Source organism: Aricia agestis, chromosome 7, assembly GCF_905147365.1.
Source record: "Aricia agestis chromosome 7, ilAriAges1.1, whole genome shotgun sequence".
Taxonomy (NCBI): domain Eukaryota; kingdom Metazoa; phylum Arthropoda; class Insecta; order Lepidoptera; family Lycaenidae; genus Aricia; species Aricia agestis.
The window spans coordinates 14,347,999-14,370,133 of NC_056412.1; the positions used below are offsets into that span (position 1 = coordinate 14,347,999).

Consider the following 22,135-nt stretch of genomic DNA (forward strand, 5'->3'; position numbering starts at 1 on the left):
AGACAGATTTATCGCCCCCGAAACCTATATAAGAAACCTGTATACGAAAAGATATAAGATACTTAAGTCCTGTAACCCGTTTCATCAAACAATCAAGTAATGTTAAATAAATAATGGCTTGTTAAATCAGTTAACGGCCTGTTAGAGCTATCGAGAGTTCTACCATGCGCTAACGTCAAATCAAATCACCTAACATGGTGTTACATTTATTCCTGGTCTAGAGGTCCATTCAATATTTTCATTCCTACTAGGTCTCAATGACGCTCGGGTGACTACACCAATAGCACCTTCTCTCCCCTACTACTGAAGGAAATCTAAGACAACAATTTTATCTATGGACGCTTCACACCACGTCAGTCTGACCCCGTGATAAGTACCTGAAGGACTTGTGTTACGGGTACCAGACAACGGAAATATATTTAATACTGTTATACTATACATATATTTAAGATTTTTATTATATGATACACATATTTAATACACACCCATGACCCAGGAACTTTGAAAACTTTTTGTTCCGTCGGCAGGATTCGAACCCGCGACCCCCGGCTTGAGCCACCGACAGCCCACCCACTGAGCCACAGAGGTCGTCAAACAACAGTTATATCCACTTTTGTAAATTAAGAAATTAATAGGGGTGTAGACTATTTTTAGGAAATATATTTATTTTACAGATGTACCATCAAGGAAGTTGATTCCTATGCAACTGACAGACCAACGTTATTTGGTCGAATACTTATGTCAATTCAATGTTAATTGTGATCTGTCGGCTGGGTTTGACGTAACGCAACCAAACTACTTAGGTCCCCGATTTGCATAGGAATCAACTTCTCTGATAGTACATAAGTATTTTGTTACACCTAAAAATATGTATAAAAAATAAATACACTCTTATTTCAATAAAAAAAAATCACTTATTAAATATAAAAAATATTATAAAGTTATTAAGTAAAATATGTCCATTTTCGGTAATTCTATAATACAAACTCTCAAAAAAACGATAATTTGTATTAGATTTCGTTTACTGTCTACACCCCTATTATTGTATTCCTGCCTAATTACTGGTCAATAGTATGCTAAATACTTACATGACACTAATAAAAGACAATAAAATTAATTATTTGATTATTTAAAAATAATTTAAAATTTTCCCCGGTTTGGGGAAAATTTCCCCACTTTGTTATGGACATTACTGACCTGTTGAAGTTGAATTAATATTTACATTATTTTATTAAAATACTTTAAAAATATGTTATCTTACCTATGAAATATTATTCCTTGATGTTTTTTGTGTAAGGTTGTATTGTTCTTGCACCATTTTACAACACAAGATGGCATATTTATTTTTATTTATGAATGACAAAGATGTGTCACCGCGATGCAGTCTAATTGCGTAATGGCGGTACGATCGGCTTATTACAGTGCGAGTGTTTGTGCAAGATGTGTACATATGATCGCCTGGGCTTATTAAGGGTGCTTCACTCATTTCTTAATGGCGATCCGTCCGTATTTTTTTTACGTCCGTGCACACATAATTGTTCTTCTTTTAAGTCATAAAGTTATAATTTCTTTAGAAATATTATAATGAATTAATACGTGAACGAAAAACTTTGTAACCCTTTTTACGAAAAATGGGGAAACGTAGGTGCATGAAATTTTGCACAGTTATAGTTTATATGGTGAAGAAGTGCATCGAACTAATATTATTTTGAAATTATGCTTTTATCAAACATTTTTTTAACAAATAAAACAATGCACACACTACAACACACACAGATGAGAAATGACAGATTTTTGAGTGACAAGCCTATACGTACGAATTATACTCTTTTATTTATGGTTGAAATCTGTTGACAACAAGTTGACAAATAGAATATGGATAGTTTTTTTTATTGATTCTAAGATACTATTAGACAATGCTTACACGGCCAGCCTGAGATCAGCTAAGTCACAGAGACAAGAGTTGAAAAAAAATGATAAAGTCAATATTTTTTACAAAATATACGTAGTAGTCCTAATGTCGTTGAAACTAAGGTCGAATTTCGACCATTGGGCGATCTCTAGTATTAATGAATGCACCAAGTTTTTAATTGAATTATTTTTCTCACTGGTGATGACATCATTTCATTGAAATCGTCCATAGACAATACCGATGCACATGGTGTTTTTTTTTGTTGAAAGTTCAGGTAATATTTTTTGTTCCGTGTTCGACCATTCACTACGTAGAGTCGAATACCTCATCCGTATAAAATTCGTTTGAAACGATGGATTTAAATTCGAAATTATCACCCGAGGGCCGAGACTCGATTTTCGATCGAAATGTGGCTATTTAAAATGCTAGATGTACAATAAACCGGCTCAGCAGTTGGGCACACAGTATCACGGCGACGTCTACCGCCCCGTACGTCGGCGTTATCGCTTGTCCTTGACACAGAGACGTCGCGTACACAACGCGCCTCGTTGTCGCCGCAACCTTGCGGAATCACACATCACTCATGTACTCCTATTCGCCGCGCGTGACGAAATATACGAAAGCCGACCACGGAATGCGGGACCGTTGACGGTTTCGAAATCACCCGGAGCCGGGGGCGGCGACGTCCCGACAGGACGAAAGTGGGCGACGGGAGGTACCTCCACTCTCGCCGACCGGAAACCTAATTCCCGGATGCGGCCGCGCGGGGATCTCGCCGGAAGCTCGATAAACGAGTACATCCGCTGCCGTCTCCCGCGCCGCAAAATTTGGCACCGCGAGCGCTCGCAGCCCGCTTCCGGCCCCCGCCCCCCCCCCCGCTGGCCCCGTTCGCCTGCGAAAATAGCGGCCGACCGCTTCGTGTACGCGATTCATTCAGTATGGCCGCCTTCCATTCATAAAAAGGCAAGGCGCGCGCGGGGGGAGCCGCGGCGGCGGGGGCGGCCCTCCGCCGGCCCGCGCCCGCCGCCGACGCCAGTGCGGAATGTGCCAACGAACGGAACGGTCGTTTCGTCGGAGCGTACGCCTGACGCTCCCGGTTTTCCATTAAAATGTGTATAAGAATAAGTGCAGTGAAACCACACGTGTTCGGAACGGTTGCGGAAATCGCCGTCGTCGAGATCAGAATTAGAAATCAACGAAGAACTTCACCGAGGAAGTGAGTAGCGGCCATATTGCAGTGATAACCGCGCGGCGGGCGGACGAGAATCGAGGCCGGTGCGTGGGCCGCCCCCCGCCCGCGCCAGGTGCCGCTCCGGACCGCGCCGGTCTCGACTCCTCCCGTGGATTCGCGCGCCCGAAATTCGGTGAATCCGGCGTGATTTAGTGTGACAGTGAGCCGGCCTGCGCGGTTTCGGTGCGGCACGAGCGAGGAGCTCAGTGTTGTGTGTGGGGCCCGTCGAGGCCCGAGTGCCCTTGTGTGATGTGTGTGGGACCGGGGATCGACCGCCTCGTAAGTACTGACACCACGTCGCTCCGCATCCGGGACGCGCCGAGTCGCGGTGGCTAGGACCGGCTAGGTATCACGGCCCGCGTGATCGACGTAGGCAGGCGGGCTAGGTCGAAACGACAAAACCGAGTAAACATGAATGACGAGACGAGACGCTCTCGTCGCGGAGCGCGGCGCTCGCGGCCGGTCGTCGGTCACACCGCACACGTGTGCGACAGCGCCGCGCTGCCAGCGCGCCCGCGCCGTCCGGCCCCATACCAGAAACTTCTCAGCCCACGATCAAAATGTTATTCGCGACGTCGTTCTAAACGCGATTTGCGAATTGAATAAACCGATATCCTCCTAATCTATTCACGATAAATAAAATACCGTAATTTCGTAATACCTATTAAAATGATCAAAATGACTCTATCCCGCAATTTATATTATTATATGCTAATTGAGCTCCTCCATTACCACTAGCGAAGTAGAGACTGATAAATTCGCAGATATTTTTAAAATAACTGTAAATAGCGATAAGAAAGATTGTCAACAATACAATAATTTTTGTTATCAATAAACGGACATTTCATTTAGTGAAATATTTTAAATGTTCATGTTCTACGGAATGTTAAAGTCACCCTGTATTCAAACATAGACAAGTAGAAAAGGACGGACGACTCATTCTGAATTATTCGCAAGTGATTAATGAAAACAGTAGAATGAATGCGTAGTAGGTGATAATAAACTGATTTTAAACATAATTTACCTTATGTTTTGGCGGTATTTTACATAGAAAAACATACCTACATAAATGCTATGAAATTTTACAATACATTATACAAATAACAAGGAACATAATATTATTTTGGTGGCATTTAAAACGATAATATTTATCCTAATTGCAATGTATTACTTAATTGGCATTTAAATTAATTTTTTTATGTTTAGAATTAGATAATTATGCAATTAACTTGAATATTTTATGGGGGCGGTGGCATTATTTAGGAATCTAAGGAACAAACTAATAAGGACAATAAAGCGAATCAGGTTTAACTAAATAACAATTTGAAATTATCCTCGAGCAAACTTCCGCCAGGGTAGAGCTATTTGGTTCTTATAAGTTTTTCAAAACAAAATCAGGTAATTGTGTATCTAATAAAAGAGAAAATGCAATCCCTAAACAGTAAAGCGAAAGGGTCGATTTTTAAATATTTTTATCCTAAATCATGCTTTTAATCTGAATAAATTAGAAAACGTGATGTTGACCTCTAACCAAATTAAAAATTTCCTAGAAATAATTAAATAATTGCGGTCGACATAAAAATTAATATTCTAAAATGCTTATGAAGAAACGGGTTTAAAGAATTCAGATTTTTACATCGCTTTGACACTATTTTAATGGCTATTTAAAATCTCCTAAGAAAAAGATATTTTTTTAATTATTCAATAATTTGACACGTTCATTACGTTAAATTCATTCATCTTGTAACTTTGAGGTACCTTCTATAAATTATTAGTACCTGGATGACCGAGCTTTGCTCGGTATAGCAAACACTCATTGACTTCGTGTTACTTAATAACGCCATCTGCTGGTCGTTGAAACAATTAGTTGCTTACAAAATAGTATTATTATTCGCGAATAGATGTCAGGAAGAGTCATATTTTTCAGTTTATCGATTATCGATAAAACACGAATAAAAAGACATTTTCTGAAAATGATTCCTAGCTAGATCGATTTATCGCCCCCGAGACCTCCTATATACTAAATTTCATGAAAATCGTTGGAGCCGATTCCGAGATTCCAATTATATATATATACAAGAATTGCTCGTTTAAAGATATAAGATTAAACATACATACTTCAATAGCAGAAATAATAATAATCAATTCATCAAATACAAAACAGGAAATTTCAAATATTATCACTTTGGAATAATTCATATTTAGCAGAGCACAAAATATATCATATAACATAAATAACATTAAATTTATTCTTGTTTAATTTATTTTAGTATCAATTATGACACAGATAAAGTATTCTAATGTTAATAATACACAGATAATGAATAACAACTTAGTCTCATCATTATCTCTTCAATGAGTATAAACATGAATGAATAAAGTTATTTAATTTAAACAATTATTTTATTCAAAAGTTTCCCGTTAGCCACATAAACGTGAAGATTTTAAATTAAAAAAAAATACAATCACATCCACAATAATTATAGTACAAAATATATATTAAGTACCTAAAGATCGATGTATATCGCGTATACTTTTATACGCGTATACATCAACATTCAACATGCTTTCTTGTACATTATATACATATTTTAACAGCAAAAGTGATGCTGAAATAGAAAACCCCCTCAAACTGACAAAATTCATCATAGTCGGTACACTGTTTTGGAGTCTAATCGTATCATTGAAACAAATTTCCTTTTATAATATTTAATAGCAGAAATATAATATGTCAAAAGATTTTTCTAGTAGTTGCTGCATAAATAATGCATACTGTACATAGTGATAATAATGGATAATATAATGGTCGCATTTGTTTCTTTATTCGATTCTAAACATTGCTAGGTTTTTCTGGACTTTTTCGCAACTATATTTACGGTATAATTATATGGTATTTTTTAAAATATCTAACAACTTATTGAATATTAGGAAACTTACCTACTTTGACGTAGTATATTAGTTACGTACATACATACGTAGTTTATTAGTAATAAACGTATTATAACACATCATAATATACATTTGAAACCGAAACTATCATTGCTCCTGATTTCGTTTAAGTGTTTCGGTAAAAACAAATTGCAAACTATAAACCACTATTATTCCAGCTTTTTTAAGTTAAATTATTGTTTTTTAAACCTTTTAAACAGTATATTTATGTACGTAACGTAGATACTATATAAGATTTTGGTGGAATAATTACGTAAGGAAATTGTTCCACTTATCATGTTATAGTGTTTTTATGTAGATGATTTTTTCAAAATTTACTACAATATCATTTTAGGTTTCGTAGATGCCTAGCCCATGCTATGAATATAATAATGTTTTATTGTGGTTGGTAACCTTAATTAATCAATTAAGAGTTAATACCTATTTTAATTAAGATAAGCAAACACCAGGATGAGTGATGTCATTGAAGTATAGATAATAAATCATTCATTCATTTATGAATGAATGGTTGTCGTACTGACATATTATAAGTACATGAAACATACATCAACTACAGCTACTAGAGATAATTAGCAAAAATGTTTTTATACTCTACAAAACATCAATTCAGTTTTTTTTAGATTTTTAACTACATACAATTAAAAAAGTTACTTTACTTTTTTAGTTTTTCTCTACATTGAAATATTAAAATCACTATTTAGTGTACCTAAATATACTAACGCTGCAATTTAAAGCATTGGTTGCAAATTGTGTTACTATAATATATTTGTAATAAAAATTATACTTATGTAACAACCTCGTAAATTCCATGACTTCATATTTTTCTTAAATTTTCTAAAAAAACGATTCCTGTTGTCCTCGTCCAACGGACCTATCTACTTTCTTTTAATAATAACTAGATGACGCCCGCAACTCCGTTGCGCCAAAACTCGTTTATCGCGCGGGAACCGTACATTTTTCTGGGACAAAAAGTATCATGTCCTTTCCCGGGACTCAATGTCCATGCTAAATTTCAGCCAAATTGGTTCAGCGGTTTGGGCGTGAAGAGGTAACAGACAGACAGACAGACAGACAGACAGACAGACAGACGGACAGACAGACAGACACACTTTCGCATTTATAATATTAGTATGGATTAATTTAACGACTTGCTCGAAAAGTCAAAATCTTGATACCTACCAAATTGTAATAAAAATGTGTATCATTTATTTTTATTTATAATACTGTTGGTTACATAAAATATTTAAATTATATATGCCTGTGACTAAATTTAGACATTCTTAGTGCCAATTTTTAACCCCAGACCAAAAAGATGTGTTATAAGTTTGACGTGACTGTGTGTGGGTCTTTGGCATCGTAGCATCCAAACGGGTGGACCGATTTTAATTTAGTGTTTTTTGTTTGAAAGCTGACATGATCGAGAGTGTTCTTAGCCATAGTTCATCATCATCAGCCTGCTCATTGCTGGAAAATCATGGTTTATCTGGTTCGTAATAGGCCGATTAGCAACTTGCAGTCGTTTGATGGGTTTTATATTTTGCATTCTGGTTCATGACACATTAATGGAAAGTTGACCTGGTGCTGCAGCATCACCTGGTAATCAATAGGATACCCAACTCCTCACCAACTTAGAGCAGAGGTTTCGTGTTTGGGCTCATTTTAATTGCGACAACCAGTAAGACGTAGATGAACAGTTAATATTACCATGCTGCTGCTGCAGCATCACCTGGATTCTATAGGAGCCGAGCTCCGTATGAACCCAAAGTGGATGTTTGGGCTCATATTGACGGCCTCATCCAAGAGGTCATTTATAGATGGTATTCATTGGGATATTATTATCCTGTTGATAGGAATTATTCTGCACTATAACCAACGCAAGCTTTAAAAACATAAAATTAAATTAAATTAAGAAATTAAAATAAAAACCCCGCCAAACGACTTTAAAAAGTAATGAAATAAAATTTACTGACTTAAGTTTAAATAATTCCTAAGTGTAAAGTTATATTTTAGTCCATAATAGTAGTCAAGGTGTGTCAGGGCCCGAGGTACCGCTAATATATTGTAGATGTTTGATTTCACTGACATTATAACATTTTTATTTCGATACTTAGATTTTTATTTAAAAAAATTAACATTATAACATTTGACGTCATTAACATAACATTATAGTTTAAGGTTAGCGAACCGAATCGAGACAATCAGCGACTATTATGGCGATACAAAATGCAAAAGTCGCTGTTGTCGTAGTTTACTTGGCGGTCCCCCGACACACGCACCGTGACGACAAATATAAATTAAAATATTACACTACACTGTATATTAGTGATCGAAGACACTTAGGAATTATTTAAACATAAAGTCAGTAAAAATTATTTCATTACTTTTTAAAGTCGTTTGGCGGGGAATTTTTAAGTTGAGCTTTGTGAGGGCTCGAGCCCGTCACACCTTGACTGACTGATGATAACACATCTACATAATATAAATAAAAATTAATATGATAATTATTTTTATAGTCTAGGCGAAGATGAATCAAAATATAAGATTTTTGCAAGATTTTCTTAGCTCAGACTAACTCTCACCGTAAACCAAGATGAAGGGGTTTGGGGGATATTAAATTTGGAAGGGGAAGTGTCGCTGAAATAACGCTGAAAATAAATAGGAGCGCCACATATTATCTATACCGGAGCACACAGCAAGCTGTAATTTAGGGACATGCTCACCTAGATACAAAAAATATATTAATTTTTAAATCTACTTAAATTATATATTTTTACCATTTTATTTTTATAATGTAAGCATGATATTAATAAAAAAATATATTTTATTACTTACTTTCATACGTACCAGAAAGAAGAAAATTCAGGTTTTCTTCAAAATTTGAAAGTTCTAAAGGTCTTAGTTTCTATAAAGGCAAACTAGTTATTGGAGTTAAAATCCTATAATTTATTATAGAATCAGTGATTTTTTCATTGACACAGAATTCAGGCTCAAAAATCGTGTAGACAAGTGCAATAAATAAACTAATATACTTTTAATAGCCATTATATTTTTTAATACGGCGTAGGTATCCCAAAATAAGCAAACATTTAGAATTAATTGTTCCGGTTTGAAACATGCGTCGATTCCATATAAGTACGTTATTTAAATCACTTCTACGATAACAGCCTATAAATATTTAAAACATAAATATTTTGTCGTACATTTTCTCATTATTTATGCCAACATTTTACTCGTATTTAAATATTGAATGAAAAAAAAGTAGTTTTTTTAAGTTGCGTTATTCATAATAATAAGGTCATGAACCCTAAACTGTATCTAGTATTTTGAATACGATACATCATACAATATCTTCTATCGTAATTTACTATTAAGTATTTTATCTAAGTACATTGTTTTATGATATGGAAAAACATTGCGATATCATCAATGTTTTCATTTCTCGAACTTGATTGGCTACGCTCCCGTCTGTCCAAAATTTTTTATTTTAAATATCCAAATACAATGTTAGTCACTTACTTTAATATATTTTTTTTATTATTTTATTAATTACGAGCTTTTGCCCGCGGCTTCACTCGCGTTAAGAAGTATTATTATATACAAACTTTCATCCCCTATTTTAACCCCTTGGGGTTGGAATTGATCAAAATCCTTTCTTAGCGGATGCCTACGTCATAAAATCTACCTGCATGCCAAATTTCAGCCCGATCCGTCCAGTGTTTTGGGCTGTGCGTTGATAGATCACCATGTCAGTCACCTTTGAGTTTTATATATACAGATTAATCATGTATATTAAATTGTGCTCTTCGAACTTAGCATCACTTCTCAGTTCCCTCCTAATATTATAAACCTTCCCTAGACTTCCACGAATATTTCCAGACTAAAATCAGCCAAATCGGTTCAGCCGTTCTCGAGTTTTAGCGAGACTAACAAATTTAAAATTCATTTTTATCGATTTACTAGCTGTCCCGGTGAACTTCGTGTCACTTTAAAACCTTCCCTGGACTTCTACGAATATTTTAAGACTAAAATTAGCCCAACCAGTTCAGCCGTTTTCGAGTTTTAGCGAGACTAACTTTAAAATTCATTTTTATCGATTTATGTTATTTTAATTATTAATATCTACCATTCATGCGAAACTCAATCAATTGTCACTACCTAAACGTAGTTTACTTGATAACAGCATTTCAGCTGTTATCAGTTATCACTTCATAGTTTAAATATTATCAACACAATATAACAACATTTAAGTAATATTCCCTAATTTAGTGTAGATTTATCGATTGATTTCAGTAAAACCGATACATACAGTAAAAATCACCCGACCTACCACAAAATTGTATGCTTTCAATTATTAAAAAAAGCATTATTATTCTGATTTTAAAAAGAAGTTCTTTTGACTAGCATACAACCCTATCATACAATAAACCGTTTTTAACTCTTAACATTTTTTTTGCATTATCATAATATTATTACGATCTAAAATAAAATTTAAAATACGTTAGAACGAGAACAGAGTCGTTAAAAGTGACTTAAAAAACAATTACTTACTGAATTCATTGACTAGCATAACAATAGTAAGTATATTAGATAGTATTTTTCAACCGTCTTTGTTTTTTTGAATTCAAACAACTTACAACATAATATTACAAACCATAATTATTATTATGCATATTACTTCTTCAAATGTTGTTAAAGACTACGAACACAATTTTATTATACACTTTAAATTTTTTGTATTTTTTATGTTTTGAAGACAATCAGTTTTTGAAAGCTTTGCTCTAAATAATCTCAGTCATAATTATTAAAGTTTGTGATTATATAGCTTTTAATTACAAATCAAACTAATAAAAAAAGCAAAGAGATTTTTAATTTAAGTCTTAGGTAAAGAAAAGGCTCTCGAAATATTTTGGAAGTCTATTTAAGAGAGCATATTATTATTTACGTAGTACCGCATTAATAAATAAAATGACATTATCGTTAGTCCTTAGGAAAACCTCTCAGAATTAAGAATTTTATTAGGTAAGTACTTTTTGAAATCTGAGATATTTCCTTAAAAAAAAGGGACAAATGTGCAGTTAAAGATTTCTCTTTTAAAAAAATGATCCGTAATATGTATGGCCCAAGAGTATATTCTTCTGTATTCTTTTTTGTATAATATTAATCTATAGTAATTACTAATTACTAATATGATACATATTGTAATATGTATGGCCCAAGAGCATATTCTTCTGTATTCTTCTTTGTATAATATTAATCTATAGTAATTACTAATTGCTAATATGATACATATTGTAATATGTATGGCCCAAGAGTATATTCTTCTGTATTCTTCTTTGTATAATATTAATCTATAGTAATTACTAATTGCTAATATGATACATATTGTAATTTGTATGGCCCAAGAATCTAAGCTGTATTCTTCTATGATTATAATATAATCTATACTAATTAAGTAATTACTAATATATATAAGGCAGTTTTATTACTATTAATTATTATAAAGCTTGTAGCGTTGTAGATGTAGGAACTGGATCTACTGAACCGATTTTAAATATTCTATCACCAACAGAAACACGTTATCCATGACTATCAAAATATAGGCTACAAGTTACAACGAATGAAAAAATTAGAAAAAAACCGGCCAAGTGCGAGTCGGACTCGCGCACCGAGGGTTCCGTACAAAGATCTAAGTATTTGATATGAATTTCAACTTGATAGCTCTACGCGTTCATGAGGAAAAAAGTAATAAGTTTATATTTATTAAAAAATATATATTTTGTAATGTAACTAAAAATTTAAGGTTTTCGGAATTTTTCCTTTATGTGTGCTATAAAACGTTGCTTCATGCCAAATTTCAAGATTCTAGGTCGACTGGAAGTACCCTTTAGGTTTTGATTCCCTTGCGAGTACTTGCGAGTTTCAAAATATGCAGCTTAAATTGCTGTTTCTTTTGATTGCGTTGACATAGAAGTTTGATTTTGTTACAGCTTAAAGGTATTATAGACCTGAGTATTTGGTATGAATTTCAATTTAATACCTCTACGCGTTTATGAGGAAATGGGTAGTAAGTTTAAAATTATTAAAAAAATATATATTATGTGATGTAACTAAAAATTTATGGTTTTCGTAATTTTTCCTTTATCTATGCTATAAGACGTTGCTTCGTACCAAATTTCAAGATTCTGAGTTCACGGGAAGCACCCTGTAGGTTTTGATTCCCTTGCAAGTGTCGAAAATTTGCGGCATAAACGGATGTATCTTTTGATTGCGTTGGCTTAGAAGTTTGATTTTTTCACAGCTTCAAGGGACAGTAGACCTGAGTAATTGATATAAATTTCAGCTTCATACCTCCACGCGTTCCTGAGAAAAAGGGTCTTGACAGACGGACAGACGGACAACAAAGTGATCCTATAAGGGTTCCGTTTTTTTCCTTTTGAGGTACGGAACCCTAAAAATGATTTCATGTTGGACCAGACATACTAACACTAATACTAAACCGTAGGTATTACAAACAAAAAAATGTTACAACATAATAGGTCTTGTTATAATATTCAGAATAATTAAATATAATACCTTACTTAAAAGTCTGGTTCTAAAGTTTAAACTACATCTAGATTAATTCGGTGTGTTTAAACACGCCGAATTAATGAAACGTTAAATGAAAAGTAAAAAACCGGCCAAGTGCGTGTCGGGCCATGCGCAATATAGGGTTCCGTAGTACCGCTACTTTTTGATAATATTTTTGTATGGTGAATGAATGTACATTAATAACGTGTTTTACACTACTAACATCATCATTTCAGTTACGTTCAAAGGGATTTGAACGAAAAGTTCCTTTATACTTTGCCGAATACATTTTTTTTAGTTGATCGACTATTACTCAAAAACTTATGAAGACTTCTGAGCCGTGATAGTTTTTCTTTTAAATTCAGCATATTTCCTATTCCCGTGAATTTTTTTACATTTCCAGAAGCAACCGTTTAGCTGCTAGACTGGACTGTAACGATTTTTTTCACTTTAAAACTTCATATTTTGCAGAGTTTGTGCATTCATGCCGAATTACAGCTGTGTAGCTCCTATAGTCTGTGAGCAAAACCACGGACAGACAGATAGACAGACGGATGGAGAGACCGAAACTATAAGGGATCCTTGTTAGCTACGGAACTCTTTAGGGTTCAAAAACAACATTCTTTAGATTGTTATCTTGTTTATTTATTAGATAAGTTATAAGATACTTTCTCAATATATTATACAAGGCAATAGATATGAAATGGAGTGATAAAATGTTGATAAATATGATTTGATTATTATACAATATGTTATGTAACACAACTGTCTTATATATTTATTTATTTATTGAGAAAACTTACAGCTATTTAACAGGAAAAAAATACTATTCTAATTACTGTAAGCCATTAATAAGTTTCCGCCAATACAACACTAAAGTACTTATGAAGCTGATTAATAATAAATAATATTAATAATATCATAAACCTTAAGAAATATAGTTACTAAGACAAATATAATTATGTACCATTGATAGCTAGCTTTACAAAACTTATATGCTAATTAGAAATAACTAGTGTTAATGCTAAATTAAGGGACTGTAATATACTAGGTAATTTAAGACAACACTTAAGTTTATTAAGTTGCGACTTTCACCATGCAAGCCTAAAAAATATAACAATGAAATGTAAGATTTTATTATTAAATATCAAAAAAAGATATTGTAATAAGCTGTCTGAGATTGCGAGGTTTTGCGGAGTAGATGTCAAATGAGGGATTTTTATGAACAAACTCATTTAATTGATCACATGCCCGACATATATAAAATTCTCGTGTCACAATGTTAGGCCGCGTACTCCTCCGAAACGGCTTTACTGATTTTAACCAAATTTTATATGCATATTCAGTGGGTCTGAGAATCGGCTACTGGGTACTTTTTATATTGATAAGTGCATTTGTTGAATAAATAATAGAAAATTATTACAACTCGAGACTGACGGCGACCATTGTTTGTGCGACGGGATAGCGATGGACGTTGCCATGGTAACATGCTTATTTAGTCACTTCAATAAAATAATAAGGGCGAAATACTTCATATGGCAAAGCAACGTTTGCCGGGACAGCTAGTAATATTATAATATAATTATGAATGACAATCGAATTTAAATCAGAATTAACATAGACTCTACATTTTTCTGGACAAAATCTGCTATATGCTATACATTAAATTATTATTGTTATTATTTTGAAATGGCAACATAAGTTCTTGGTCTATTGTTTTGTTTTTTTTAAGCATTTTCAAGTTTAAAAAACTATTTTACAAAATTTAATCTAATTATACTTTAAAACTATTAAAATATTTCCTCAATCTTAAAATATACTTTTTATAACATTACTAACTGGTACAAATCTGATGGCATTGACCTAATTTTACTTTGATGCTACAAAAACGCAACTCTCCTAATGCAATCATTAGGAGAGTTGCGTTTTTGAAGTGTATTATAAATAGCAACTTAGATTTTTATAACATTACTAACTGGTACAACTCTGATGGCATTGACCTATGCCTGCTTACCCCATTGCATTAAAAGGAGAGTTGCGTTTTTAGGGTTCCGTAGTCAACAAGGAACTCTTATAGTTTCGGTCTGTCCGTCCGTCTGTCCGTCTGTCTATCTGTTTGTCTGTCCGCGGTTTTTCTCAGAGACTATAGCACCCACAAAGCCGTAATTCAGCATGAATGTACATATTAATGATGCCAACAAAATGGTTACATATTAAATCTTTGAAAAAAAAAATTATGGTACCTCCCCTACACATAAAGCGGGGATGATTTTTATTTCTCGCGGCCACCCCACCGTGTGGTTTGTCGTTGGAAAATATTATGAGTACCTATTCATAAATCATTTTCCGATTTAGAGATCCATTTGTGAAATATACAGATTTAAAGTGGAAAAAATCGTTAGAGTCCAGTGTCCCTCCCTTCTACCAGCTACACGGTTGCTTCTAGAAATTAAAACGAATAGAATTTAAATTATTATTTTTAACAAAAAATTAAAACCGACTTCCAAGGTAAAAACAATAATAATATGAACTAAAAAGTATTAAATAACTCTTACTCTATAATAGTGCCTTTTTCAGAATTCGTCTAAATCTCAACTATTTCTGTACGTATACTACAGTCTTAATTAAATTTGAAGTCAGTACCAGCTAATTTTATCGTGAGTTCAGTCAATGTCAGAATATCTGAAGCAAAAGCTTCAGATATTCTGACATTGACTGGTACCAACTGCAAATTAATGAAGAATGTAGTATGTACAGAAATAGTTGAGATTTAGACGAATTCTGAAAAAGGCACTATTATAGAGTAAGAGTTATTTAATACTTTTTAGTTCATATTATTATTGTTTTTACCTTGGAAGTCGGTTTTAATTTTTTCTTAAAAATAATAATTTCACTCTTTTTAGTTATCTACAAGATAAGGCTTTATGCGTAAATAACCACTACGAATGTTAACTATTCACATTATGTTACTGTAAGGGAAATTGTGGTAAATGCTTGCAGTTATCTAAGCGATGCTGCAATTTAAAAACTTTTATCTTTAAAGGTTCAGGAGTTCTGTTCAGTGCCTTTGGACCAAGAGACACCTTCGTATGAACTTTCTCTTATTCGTAACATATGTTTAAGTTACTAGAAACAACATTTTAAGTTTTAACCACTATGAGTCTTGTGATAAATTTCAAGGATTTCCCTCGTTTGCTCATAGATCCCATCATCAGTTCACCACTTTCGTAATTATTATACAAAATCAGATTATACCCTATACAACAACACAAGAATTTTGAAAATCGGTCCACAAACAGCGAAATAATCATCAAAAACATCTGCTTCGATGCAAAATATCACGAAAAGCATCAATGATTGGGTCATAATCTGATGATCCATGGCATAATTATGATTTTGATGATGATGATCAAATAAATTGAGGTGTTGGCTTATGCTTTCAGTTGTTTAAACAACGCCGAAATCCCCGAACCTGTATCTATAAGGATTCAAAAGTTCTGTTGGGTACCTTCGGATCCAGGATATAACCTGGTGCGAAATCTTACTTTTTGGTAGCATTTACCTCGAATGCTTCAGAAAAAATTAAAATCACTATATGTTTCGATACAAATTTCAAGGAGTCCCCTCGATTCCTCCAGGATCTCATCATCACATCACCACTTTTGTGAAACCCCCACTTGGCCGGTTTTTTTAAGTGTATTATAAATAGCAAATTCGTTTATTACGCGGAAAATGTGAATTTTTCCGGGTCTAAAATAGCTATCCTATCTCTGAAATCGAAACCGTACCATATTTTACTAAAATTTGATCAGTGGATAGAGCGTGAAGTGTCAATACACAAACCATAGACTTATTTATATACTGCACAAACTCACTTTTACATATTTTATGTTTGTGTATGTAACAATGGACGCTGTTAAGCATTCTTGTACTAACCCACAAAAAAATTACGTACTGACTATTGAGTTGAATGAATGTAGTTATGTCCTTTAGAAGATTTAGATTTTAGAACAATACTGCATTTAAAATGTAACAACAAAAAAAGTTGTGGATTAGGACACTATTAATGCTCAACAGCGACCAATTAGTATCCAATGGATTTCCAAATAACATTAAACTACTTTACACATAGTACATTTCAGTATTTTTTTCCTTCCTATTCATAATATTGTATCGCTAAAAAAGTATAGAAACCCGGAAAAATAAATATGAATCTAGGAAATTAATCTTCTTAAACTTATAATGAACTCACTATAATGTTAATAAATTATTATGAGAGTAGACAACTATCCCTCCGTTTTACGAATTTTCAATCTGACCTCCAAATGTAACATGTTAAAAAATACAAATTACTTTCCAAGTATTTACAAACATAATATTATCTAAACACTAAAACATACAATCTAAAATATACAAATATAAAGTACCTAAAATATAAAAATCTATTAGGTCATAAGTGACAAAATTGAAATAACATTTATCTATAGAAAGAGTACACAACAAATAAAGGTACAAGTTGGAATCCGGCTACATGAAGTTGCAGCAGACGACGTGTCGTCGCGACACTACTGGTTTCTATGTACTCGTATTTCTATTTTCTATGACTAAGTGTCGATAGCTTCGTGTCGCTAGCTGCGCAGGCCCGCAGGGTATTTCTGCGGTTGCTTCATGTCGTATGCTGCCAACCGGCACCTTTAGGAGCTAAAAAGTTTTCACTTCAAAAACAAAAGCAGTAACTAGGTCTTCGATCAACGTTATGAAATATAATATTTTGTTAAAAAAAATTAAGTTGAATATGAATAGTGTAGAAGTAAAACATAATATTGCTCTTCCTTAACTCTATAAAACTTTACGTTTTTAATAAGTGCTTAGTTCATTACAATAATTTTTAATTTCGGCTACACCTATTATAGCTATGCTATTTTTTTTAGATAATTTGATATTATTTTGGAAAAAAATCAATCATAAGTATACAGGGTGTAACAAAAATAAGTGATAATACTTTAGGATGTGTACGTGTTCCTTGTAGAGAGTTCACTGTGAAAGTAGTAGCGCTGAAAGACCAAAATTTTTTTTCACTTTTGTATGGGGAAACTCGTGACGCTCGGGCCCTTGCCCATACAAAAGTGAAATATTTTTTTCCTCGTTCAGAGCTGCTACTTTCACAGTGAACTTTCAACAAGGAACACGTACACACCCTAAAGTATTATCACTTATTTTTGTTACACACTGTATAAAAAACGTCATTTAGAAATTAAAGCAAAAATCGTCATTTATTTCGTTTTCTTTAGATTGCAAAGTATGTAACTTATTATGTTCGGTTTACAAACATATCCCCTCTATGATAATACTACCTACTACAAATTATGAATGTTAGTCGCTCGACTAACTACTACAATTAACTATGTTGATAGAGCGACTTACATAAGTTGCTCAATCAAAAATGTTATTAAATAGTTACTAGCGGATGGTAGACGTTGTATTGCCATAAACAGTGAGGGAATATGCTTATGGAAGATCTTACAACCGGGTTGGTACTACTAATATATATTCTGTGACCGGGGGAGGAATTATAATTTCTGATGTTGTAACTTGTAATTATATTTGACAACTCCTTTCATAATCTAATCCATACTGTGTGTCTGTGTGTTACCTCTTCACGCCCAAATTGTGAAATTTAGTATGAGGATGATTTGATACTTTATATCCTAAAAAAATGTACAGTTCCCGTGCGATAAATGAATTTTGGCGCAACGGACTTGCGGACGTTATGTAGTCTTTTATAAAAAAGACTGTACATTAGGTATTATGTAACGGTAATTCGGGTATGAAAATAGACGTGGACTGACTATTTCTGAGACCTACCTAATAAGCCCACAAGAAATCATCAAAAACGATCCTCACACGAGTATTTTTTATTAAATTTCTATTTTGCAACGTTTTAATAAGTGGCAACTTATATTTAATTAATTGTATTAACATAAAAGAGCTTTTGGTAAATATACTAAATTATAATTATTATTGAAACTCTAGGTAGAGTTCATAAGTCTGGTAATCTCTAAGTTTTATAAAAAAAATAAAGCTTCGTCGTTTTGTTGCCAAATACGTCATATTACGTTGTAAAAGCTCACAAAGATCTGAGAAATCTAAAAGGTTTTGAAGTGTTAAAAAAGTAATTCGTATGGGAGACTATAGATAGCAATCTCTTGACCCTAATATTAATTATTATTGCTGTTCCCTCCATCTTAATTACTAGACGTTCCGCGCGGCTCTAAACCGTCAATTTTTTTGCAAAAAGTATTTTACATGGTCAACTCTATTATATCTTTGCCAAATAACATAAAAATCGCTCCAGTAGTTCATAAGAGTGTGTTCAAATAATTTTCCCCGGTTTTTTCCACATTTTCCTCTGATTCATTGCTCCTATTAGTCTTTTGTCTGTTCGAACCAGTAATTCCTGAGAATAGCGTGTTCAAAAAAACAAACTCTTCAGATTTATACTAAAAGTGTTTTATTAATTCGTAGAATTGCATACGACTTTTCAGCATGTAATTTTTGTTGAAAATTACCTTTTTTTTTTACTTTAGTTATCTTACATACAATGTTGTAAAATAGCTGAATATGGTTTTAAATCAGTGTTGATATAATAAAGCTATCAAATTTTATTCCCAATACCAAACAAACGCCTAAAGCGTTCGGATTAGTAAAACTCCAAAACTGTTTATGTCAAAACGATTATATTCTTATAAATCGAAATAAAATGTAAGTTAATTTAAATGAGAGAATTTTGGTTCCGGTGGTATGACAGTGCTAAGGCCAAGTTCAAAGTAATGCACAAACTGAGAGAAATCCGCAACTTCGCCATTTGGCCTTGACCTAAATTTAGAAATATTTCGATAATTAACATGAAAATGTAATCTAGAGGTCACGTTTGTGACCTAGACATTGTGTCGTGAGGTCTAATTTTAGAACGGTATTCGGTGATGATGATGATAGTTCCCGTCTGACATTAGGATGAAACATCGGTATTTATCAACAAATAGTGCCACGTAATACGGTCCCAGACGCCCTAAGGTCGTCTATAAAGCGTTTTATTTTTAAACCTTCACGTTATCTACTGTTTATATTAGTGCTCGTTTTATTGAGGTAATTACACCTCGCTCTACATGTTTGTTTGAATCACCTCACTTGTAATTCGCTTATCGCGAAAAACAAGTGAGAATCTTTATACGTGGGAGAGCCATGCTTCCGCACGAATGGGCCGGCTCGACCGGATAAATACCACGTTCTCACAGAAAACCGGCGTGAAACAGTGCTTGCGCTGTGTTTCGCCGAGTGAGTGAGTTTACCGGAGGCCCAATCCCCTACCCTAATTCCTTCCCTACCCTCCCTTATTCCCTTCCCTTACCAACCCTACCCTCCCCTATTACCCTATTCCCTCTCAAAAGGCCGGCAACGCACCTACAGCTCTTATGATGCTGCGAGTGTCCATGGGCGACGGAAGTTGCTTTCCATCAGGTGACCCGTTTGCTCGTTTTCCCCCTTATTTCATAAAAAAAAACCTTATTTTAAAAACAGACTTAAGTATTTGCAGTATACCGCGGCTTTTCAGTTTTTATTTGAAGTTACAAAGAACTATAATTTTTTTACTTCGTCAATTAGGTTGGAGAAACGTGGATAGCAATGAATGCGAAGTAGATCTTTACGTATAAGTACACTATTTTAATCGTAGGAATTAGGATAGATAGCATTTAGATTCCGGGTGACAGTTTACTAATAAACGTGGATTTCGTTAATCTTCTGGAATACATTAATTAATATTTTATGATTTATCGAATAGATATTATATCGCACACACAAGCTGGCACACAAACACAGGCTCCTCGCATATTATTATTGTTCAACAACTGTACAGAGTTGAGTTACAGACTGGCAGTCCCATACTGATAAGGACCTCTGAAATTTAGTAACTAATAATATGGTCGTTAATACTAGAATCGGCTCCTGCAGCTGCTTCTATTAGTGCTTGCTGATTGTCGTTGGTAGCATCAATCCTAATTCATGTTTCTCCTATTCCAGGTGGGGACGATGAGGGAACAGGAAGGCGACGGCCCCGAGAGCCGTTAGCCGGACTCGATGGACGAGTATGGCGGGCCGGCGGCGCCGCCCCGGCCGCCCAAGCCGGCGGCGCGCGTGCACCGAGCGGGCGCGCGCCAGCCGGCCGTCTCCCTGCTGCGGCCTCGTCCGGAGGCCGAGCGCGAACGGAACGCCTACGTGGAGACCCCCCACGCGCCGCACGCGCCGCCGCCGCAGCCGCCGCACCGGCACGCCGCGCTGCCGCTCAAGCCGGTGACGGCGCAGCCCGGCGGCGACAAGCGGCGCGCGCCCCAGCCCGACTCGATCGTGTGCGAGCGCTGCGGGCGCTGCCGCTGCGACGAGTGCGCGCGGCCGCGGCCGCTGCCGTCGCGCTGGCTGTGCGGCTCGTGTCTGTGCAGCGCGGAGGCGTGCGTGGACTACGCGTCGTGCATGTGCTGCGCCAAGGCGCTGTTCTACCACTGCGGGAGCGGCGAGGAGGAGGCGGCGGCGCCGTGCGCGTGCGGGCCGCGGCTGGCGTGCGTGGCGGCGCTGGCGGTGCCTCTGCCGTGCCTGTGGCTGTACTGGCCGCTGCGCGCGTGCGCGGCGGCGGGCGCGGCCGCGTACGCGCGCCTCAGCCGCGCCGGCTGCCGCTGCGCCCGGCCGCCGCTGCCCAGTATTATCTAGTCCCGCGCCCGCGATGTACAAATATTTATTGGCGAGCGGAGAGGCTCGAGAGTCGAGTGAGTGCCGTGAGTGGCGCGCGGGGCCCGGACCCCGCCCCGCGCCGAGTGATCGTCTCGTTGTAAATATAGTCGTATAGTGTGAATGTACGTGAACGTGTCGCCCGAACGCCGAAAGTCTCAAATTTTCTTGAGACCGAAACGTGTCATAAAACGCTAACGTTAGTATTTTGGATTCCGCGCGAGTCCGGAGAAGATTAAGAAATGAGATATAAAACATACTTATTAAGATGTAGATAATTTACCATTTATTTATTAACTGAATTTGTATTTATTTGTAAATAAAACGACAACAACATTATATTATAAATACGAATGTTTACTACAATGCTGGTTTTTCTTTTATCCCCAATGAAGACTACTCAAACGTGATCAAGGCAATGCAGCAAGGATATTGCGATGCAAATGATATAAGTATCCTTGCTGCCTTGCTCTTACAGAAATTACTCTCTTAAGAGTGCGCCGACGTAGAGTCGTAACTCGTAAGGCTCTACATATGAGAATTCCGTGACCCTATAATTTATTGACTCTATCATAATTATTCTCACAAGTCCTAAGAAGTCACGAAAAAAAAGATCTTTAGAGCTTTTTTTTAAACATAGAGTTTGAAATTAAAAGACAAAACTTACGGACCTTAGTGGCTGGGGGAGCAAGTCATAG

At 35.4% G+C, this 22,135-nt stretch overlaps 1 protein-coding gene across 4 annotated transcripts; it reads left to right on the plus strand.

The window, feature by feature from the left end:
* Positions 1-2,918: 2,918 nt before the first annotated feature.
* Positions 2,919-21,792, plus strand: LOC121728915 (protein sprouty-like). Of its 4 annotated transcripts, none has more exons than XM_042117244.1 (2): positions 2,919-3,131; positions 20,736-21,792. In XM_042117244.1, the coding sequence occupies exon 2, from the start codon at positions 20,796-20,798 to the stop codon at positions 21,417-21,419; it is 624 nt and encodes a 207-aa protein (XP_041973178.1). In that variant the 5' UTR covers positions 2,919-3,131; positions 20,736-20,795; the 3' UTR covers positions 21,420-21,792. The 4 variants fall into 4 exon arrangements, with proteins under 4 accessions (XP_041973178.1, XP_041973177.1, XP_041973180.1 ...); XM_042117243.1 differs by having other exon boundaries at positions 3,043-3,128; positions 20,739-21,792; XM_042117246.1 differs by lacking the exon at positions 2,919-3,131 and adding an exon at positions 3,139-3,425.
* The last annotated feature ends 343 nt before the right edge of the window (positions 21,793-22,135 follow it).

Coding starts and splice junctions, on each gene's coding strand:
- LOC121728915 (XM_042117244.1), top strand. CDS start 20,796: ATGGACGAGTATGGCGGGCCGGCGGCGCCGCCCCGGCCGCCCAAGCCG.